The 7,651-nt window shown below is 42.4% G+C and overlaps 1 protein-coding gene across 3 annotated transcripts in view; it reads left to right on the top strand.

Annotated features, from left to right (window-relative positions):
* UBR2 (ubiquitin protein ligase E3 component n-recognin 2) overlaps positions 1 to 7,651 on the top strand; it is a 105,823-nt gene that overhangs the window by 5,820 nt on the left and 92,352 nt on the right. For all 3 annotated transcript variants that reach the window (XR_003094791.1, XM_014521350.2, XM_014521349.2), the window contains exons 2-3: positions 3,187 to 3,446; positions 3,654 to 3,732. Coding sequence is in view for 2 of the 3 variants with exons in the window: in XM_014521350.2 (XP_014376836.1) it covers positions 3,187 to 3,446; positions 3,654 to 3,732 (339 nt within the window). In the remaining variant the exon portion in view is untranslated. The remainder of the gene's footprint in view (positions 1 to 3,186; positions 3,447 to 3,653; positions 3,733 to 7,651) is intronic.

Below are 7,651 nucleotides of genomic sequence, written 5' to 3'. Positions count from 1 at the left end.
CCGCCACAGCCGTGGCTCTGGCCCCACGTGAGCTGCCTGCCCCTGCCCCTCTCTCACCGCACGGGGCGTTGATTTGCCCCTTCCCTCCTCGCTCCCCTTCCACCACACTAGACTTACCAGGTAGAGGCAGCTGTATCGGAAATCGTATTAGTATCAGCCGATATGCTTCCTTAAATATTGGCCCCCAAAATCGGCCTCTAAAACCCCCAAAATTAGGCATCCCTAATATGCATGAACTACTAAATACAGGCTTTGTGGTACTTTTCGGATTTCCAGTCTTCTAAAATAGTAATCTTTTAGTAATGTAAATATATTAATGATATTTTATTTTTAATTTATTAAGTACACATAGAGTGCAGTATTAAGTTGACTTCTTGCAAGGAAGTCAAAAGCATTTTTAGTTGGAAACTGCCTTTGAGACCTTCTCCTGACCTCTACTTGCCACATTTGTTGGACTTCAGCCTTGTCCTGTTCTAATAGAGTTTGTACAGTCTGCTATTGACTATGTTATTTTACTCCTGTGCACGGCAGCCCCCCCGTATTCCTCATTTTATCAGATTCTGCTCAAGAAAAAACACTTCCTTTGCTCCTGCTTTTGGATAGGCTAATTACTTCAAATAGTCCATCCTTTTTTGCATCTGATTTCTGTTTAGCTAGGTAAAATTAAACTTTCAGACACACATGTACAGTTATACATTTAGGCCTAGATTATGTAAGCTGCCCTTTGTGACAAAAGCTTTTGCCAGTCCTGAGATCTGTTGGACTCTGCACAGATACAGGAGACACACAGTTACTAAATTTCAATATAAATTGTTTTAATGGGTGTCTGTTTATTTAGTTTTTATTTGCTTATGCAGACATTGGATCTCATGCATGTAGTTGCAGTATGTCAAGTTTCATGTGCATATTTCAAAGGTTGGATCTGCACTAGAAAGTAAATTCTTTACCCCTGGCTAAAAGTTACTTTAGAGTACCTCCAAAATAGGTTTTGTAGTAATCTGTTCTCCATTCAGAGCTCTATACTCTTAAAATATTTGACGATTTTATGAACTATTAATGTGTCAGTAATATTTTCTATGAAGCTCTAGAGAGAAATTTCTACCTTTGTAAAAATAACTACAATGACTTCCGGGAAGGGTAAGTTTCTCTGAGAAACAAGGTTTTTCTCTGAGTAGGTATTTGTCTGAGCTTGTACTGTAATTGATGTGGCTCAGTTGAATGTTGGTTATATACTATGGAGCTGAGATGAAACATGTTGAAGATACTGGGCTGAATAAATTAAAACTGTAGAACTGATGTACACTGTGGAAAAATGTCTTGAAAGTGATTAATTAATTTGTAGGACACAGTTGGTCAGTTCTCCTGTCATTAGATTTAGTTCCTAATGGAGTAATAGAAAAGCTTCAGCATAAACAACAATGGGTAGATTTTCAAGATGTTTTATTGAACTTTATAAGATAAGAAGGGTCAAATTCTTGATGAGAAAAGATGGTGTATATCAGCAGTGCCCAACTCATCCAGCTCCACAGATAAATGGTGCAGGGCTGAATGAGTAGTGTGGAGCAATGTCATCTGGCCTGCAGGGCTCTATGTGGATTTGGAAATTTGTATCTACAGCAGTTAATGCTGCCACTACTCCCTCACTGCCAAATTTGCAGACCCACAAGGAGCCCCAAGAACAGTACTAATCACCTTTGATGTATATTTTGCTCAGAATGGTAATATTAACTATGGAAAAAAATAGGTTTCTGTGTATTAGGTTGCTGGATTTTTATGCTTGTCTTTGTCATGCCATTCTTGTCATGGGTCAATTTGGAAAATTCTCAGCTCTCACAACATCAAAGATAAACCAAGGCAAGAAGAATTAGTAAGTTCATTGCTGTGGCTTTGATGGAATCAGGATTGATGCTAGGAAGGATGGCCTAACTTGCTGGCCTCAATTTTAAGAACTGTCAAAAAAAATCCCCAACAACATATCAGTAGAAAATTATACAAGTCACTCCTTCCATAGTTCCATTTAAAATGCTGGGCATTTTCTAGGTAGGCCATGTATGAATTCAGTAATTGGAAAAATTTTAATATAATTGAAAAAAAAAAAGTATTCTAATGTAGGTCTTTAGGGGAAGACAACTAATTCAAATGTAATCAAGCTGTAGCATCTAGTTTTCAAGACTAATTATTTCTGTATATTTAAATATTGATTTTTTTTTTCATCTAATGTCTAGATTAATTCTGATTCATCTATTTTTATACCAAGGGATATTTGTTAACAATGTTCCTGGTTTGTATCGACAGTTTAATCTTTATCGCTTGCCATGCAGTACTTAATAGCTTCATATTTGTAATATGTGCCCACTGTTGCTTAAACATCACTTTATGAATTCTAGTTAGTAATACCCTTAGTTCATTACTTTCTCTGGCATTTGGACCTTTGAAATCTTGGGCAATTAAATTTAAATTGAACATGTGCTGTCATGGAGGCAGCACATACTTTTTCATTATGCTTGTTGTACCTCACTTTTCAGTTTACCTTGTATGATGGTAAAAAAATCTAACATTCTCTATGGTAATGGTTCTGACAGCTTTGGACTAAATGGACCACTATTAGGCAAAGAAGTCATTTTCTTTTACCTTACTGAAAGGTAAGGAAAGAATAAGTGTTATACTATGGCTGGGATAGTTGTGGGTGTTATCTTTTATTGGACCAGCTGCATGGTTCAGATAAAGTTAGACAAGATTTTGAAGGGAAGGCAGACCTGATGTAGAATCCCTTGTATTCTAAAGCCTAACATTATTGGATCAACTGGATGTTTGGGATAAAAGATATAACCCACAAAAATCCTTGCCTCTTGCATAATTCCTGGGCCACAGTATCACTCCAACACTACTGTGCATTATGGTAGGCATTTTTGAGAATATAATCCTAATTGCTTTAGAAGTCTTCCCCTTTGTGTTCTTAGATGTATAATGACTGTAAACTGAGAGAGGATTTTTTTTTTTTTTTTTGGTCCTCTCAGCGTCTCTTATTTGTAATTATATAGATGATTTAATTATAGTAGGTACAGCGTTTGAGAGAGATGTGATTTTTATATTTGTTATCCTTTTGGCTTGTTGATTTGACAGGTATAATGATGAGTAGTGTTTTTATTTATGAGTAATTTGTTTAATCTTTTGTTTTAATTAAAGAAATGGTTGCAAGCAACTGATCTTCCCAAAGAAGTATACCAGCACCTAACTTACTATGTACCCAGAATTTACTGTAAGGGTCCAAACCCTGCTCCACAAAGAGAAGATATGCTGGCACAGCATGTTTTGCTGGGACCAATGGAATGGTATCTGTGTGGTGAAGACCCTGCATTTGGATTTCCAAAACTTGAACAAGCAAACAAACCTTCACACCTCTGTGGTCGTGTTTTTAAAGTGGGAGAACCTACATATTCCTGCAGGTAGTTTAATTCAATAATTCTCTTGCATTATGAAGTCACTTAACCTGTTTGGATGGAAATATTTTGTATTAATGAAAATGCTAATTGCTTGTATAGGTATGTGAACGACTTGTAAAAAAAATAACCTGTTTTATAATGTATAAATAAAAGTCAAAATATTTTAATTAAATGTTTTTTAATATTCCGTTTTCTTCTCTGTGTTTCCAGAGACTGTGCAGTTGACCCAACTTGTGTATTATGCATGGAGTGCTTTCTGGGAAGTATTCATAAAGAACATCGATACAGGGTTAGTAAATCTATTGGAGAATATGGCTTGGGTGTAATATTTCCTTTATGAGTGGGTATATTCAAAGTTCTATTCATTATTTAAGATTATTTAACTATTTCAAAATAGTATGCTTACATATATACTAAATGTATGGCGTTAAAAACATGTATTGAAATCTTATCAGAAACAGAGTGTTTCAGCTTATGAGTTTAATGCTTGTCTTTTAATGACACTTAAACCCTCAATATTTCAGAACAACAAGGAAATAACATTTAAGTGCAGGGAAAACTTAGTGTATTTATATACCTTGTGTAACTGTGAGTATATTTAATGTAGAGTGGAATGGACTTAATTACATAGGGATACTTTTTTATTTAGTCTGTGCTAAATATTTGGCTTTTTTAAGATTTTGAACAACCTTTTAAGAGAAAGTGGAGAAATCCCCAAACTTTCTTTAAATTACACATCTGCATTTTTGTTAATTTCTACCTAGCAGCATTTATTAACTACAGAGAACTAGAAATGAAGCTTGGTAAAAAGGGAAGTGAAACAGATTGATTTTTCTTGTCAAGTTTAGTGGACTATCAAAAGTAAACATACAACTAAAATTGTAAAACAGAAATTGATTCTTTAATTCACAGTGCAGTAGTATAAGTGAGTTTTTTAAAATAAATTTAGATGTCCATTTCAACTAGCACAGAATAGTGAACATCTTATATAGTCTTTGTATTTTTTCTTCACCGATTTATTTAATAGCACTTCCTTGAACTGTAATATAGTAGAATTACCAGAGAAGAGTTGCCATATAATACAAGGACAGAGAGAACTCTCTTCCCCACTAATTGTTCTTTTATAGTTTAATTCAGGGAGTTTTAGCCTTTAAGCTGGGTACCCCTTCTGGATGTGGAGCAGGGAGGGGGTACTGATGGCTGGCTGCGGAGCGGGGTGGGGTGGGGTTGCTGAGACAGCTGGACACACAGCTGGCAGCACAGGGAGCTAGCACGTGGCAGCCGCTGCCATCTATACACTCTGCGTCACTGTTGAGCACTGCTTTCCTGCGCCCAAGTATCCTTGCTTCTTTGCACTGCTGGCTTTGCGTCTGTCCGTAAGCACCCCCTCCCTGGCGCATGGCAGCAGTGTGTGGAACTCACGTGCAGGAAGCTCAGACACAGCAGCCACCCCCGCCACCATCTATACCCTCAGCGCTGCCGCCACACGCTGAGGGGGAGTGGAGTGGGTGCTGACAGCCGGCTGCATGTGAAGCTGGCAGTGCAGAGAAGCGGGGATACTTGGGCGCAGGAAAGTGGTGCCCAGTGGAAACAGGGAGTGATGGATGGCGGCGGTGGCCCCACCCCCCGCGCTGTTGCTTCCTAGGTACCCCCGGTTCTCCATGCTGTTGGCCTCGTGTTCGGCCGGCTGTCAGCAATGCTGCCCCCACCGACCAGCTGGACTTGAAGCCGGCAGTGCAGAGTAGTGGGGGTACTTGGGTGTGGGGAAGTGGTGTGCAGTGACAACGTGGAGTGATGGATGGTGGTGGTGACCCCACGCTGCCGCTTCCCAAGTACCCCTGCCTCTCTGTGCTGTGTACCTCCTGGGGCCTTCCCAAGTACCCCCAGGGGTACTCATACCCCTGGTTGACAACCCCTGGTTTAATTACGTTTGTACTTTTCTTCGACGGTGTTTTAGCAGGTACTCTTAATAACTATCAATAGAACAAAGAAATAATGTGAATGAATAGAACAGGTCTGGGCAATTATTTGTGCTGGAGGGCCACTTAACAAGTTTTGGTGAGGTGTTGAGGGTGGGAGGGGGGCAGGGAGATGCAGTTGATTCTCTGGGCCATGTGGCGCATAGACTGCTCCACACCCCCTGCATCCATTTTCCTATCTCCCATGCCTGGCTTTCTGTTGGCGCTGCACAGTCCTGGTACCATGGCTGCCAACAGTCAGACCCTCATGGGACAGGGCATAATGCAGCATGCTGAGTAGCCATTCTGCCTACCATGATGAGCTGCTGCTGCAGCACTGCAATGTGAAAGTCGGGGGCAGTTGCCCTGGGCTGAGCACCCCCTGTGGGTGGCACAGACTCACCTCCTAGTGTCTCCAGGGCAACAGCAGCTCATCACTGCAGGCAGGCAGGACAGCTTCTTGGCTTGCTGTATTGCACCCCATCCTGTGCTGGCGTGGCTGCTGGCAGCCACAGTGCAACCGTAGCACCAACAGGAAACTGGGCGGGGGGGGGGGGGGGGGGACGAATGCGGGGGGGGGGAGGGGAGACGAATGCGAAGGAGACGAGGTTGTGTGGAGGAGTCTGCGTGCTGCTCTGCCCTGCCCAGCCCAGCCCAGCCCACCCTGGGGGTGCTGTGGCAGAGCAGACCAGTACGGGGTGCAGCCCTCCCTCCTCAGGCTTGTGGCAGTGGCCAGTGGGCCGGATAGGATCAGTTGGTGGGCTGGGTATGGCTCATGGGCCATATGTTGTCCACCCCTGGAGTAGAGGCTTTCAGAAATGAAAAGTATACTTTCAAAATGTCTAGGTAGATAGAAAGGAGAATGTGTACCTTAGGATTTTGTCTCCTAAAAACAGGCCAGGGTAATTAATTGTTTGAGTTTGTTCATCATTATGATTCAAGAAATAGTAATGTTTTTCAAGAGGTATACATTTTAGAATGAAATCTTAACTAGAAGCATGAAAAATAATATTGTAGAGTACAAACACAAGTAGTTTACATTATCAACTTTTGTAAGTATACCAGAAGCAATTGTAAATCTTGCTCCCTAACTCTTGGTCTTGTGCATATGTGAATTATATGTGAATATTTTCCCCCCTATGTATTAATGACAGTGTACAGTTTTTCAAATCTAGGTATTTTGCATTTAAATTTGTTTTAATGCAATTTTTTAGTTTGAGAATCTGAACAATCCTGTTTAAAAAACAAAAACAGAAGCCCAGTCATCCAATGTGGATTCAGAAAAATCACATGCTTGTACTCTATATGTTGTATCACAACTTCACAGCATGAGTTTGGGATGTACTATAAGTATCATTGTATCTAGTTTTTTACAACATGGGCAGAAAAATGTGGTAGATAAACCTTCGTCTGCCATGTGTTTGTATAGATACTTATTGATTAGCAGCGATCCAGGTTTTCCGTTTGGAAAATGCATATTTCTCCTTTAAAGGAGAAAAACACAGGAAATGCTGTGTTTTCCCAAGCAGTCTGGCACAGTTTCAGCCAGCAGGGGGTGGCTTGGGACAGGGCAAAACAGGACACGGGGTACCATGTGTATGCATGTGCCCACGGCAGCCAGGCAGCGGTGGAGAGAAGCTACCTCCAGGTAAGTCTACGGGGCTGGGGAAAAGAGGGGGCACAGGCAATGCATGGGTGGAGGAAGGGGTACAGGTGATGGGCGGGGGCAGGAGGGGCACAGGCCATGCAGCAGGGGGGTGGAATGGACAAAGTAATGCAATGGGGAGTGGGTGCGGGGGGATGACACACATGCCCCTTAAGATTTCTATGCCCATAGTGGGGCATGGTGCTGCAGTTGGGCTGGACCAGCTCCAGACTGGAGCTGTCTCTGCAGCCCAGTGGGTGAGACCCGGCATGGAAGTCCTCCGTGGTTGCCAAGGTGAGGCGTGGTGGTATGTATATGCCTCGCGCTGCTGCCAGGTGGGCAGGGGCGCCTCAGCTCGCTGCTATGGTGGTGTGGTGCTCCCTCATGCATTGGGTCCCACCTGGGCTATGGGGGTGGCTCTTGCCTGGAGATGGTTTCAGCCTGATGGCAACCCTGCACCCTGCTGTGAGCACAGAAATCGGGGTGAGGGTGCACACATGCTTGCTTCTTGCGTACATCACCTATCCCCTGCCCCCCTTCCCTACACATCCACTTCCTCACATGCTAGGGACAGGGAGCTGTGGGTCAGGAGTGAGGGGCATTGG

Source organism: Alligator sinensis, unplaced genomic scaffold (genome assembly GCF_000455745.1).
Source record: "Alligator sinensis unplaced genomic scaffold, ASM45574v1 scaffold173_1, whole genome shotgun sequence".
NCBI classification, from domain to species: domain Eukaryota; kingdom Metazoa; phylum Chordata; order Crocodylia; family Alligatoridae; genus Alligator; species Alligator sinensis.
This window is presented reverse-complemented; position numbering and strand designations above follow the sequence as displayed.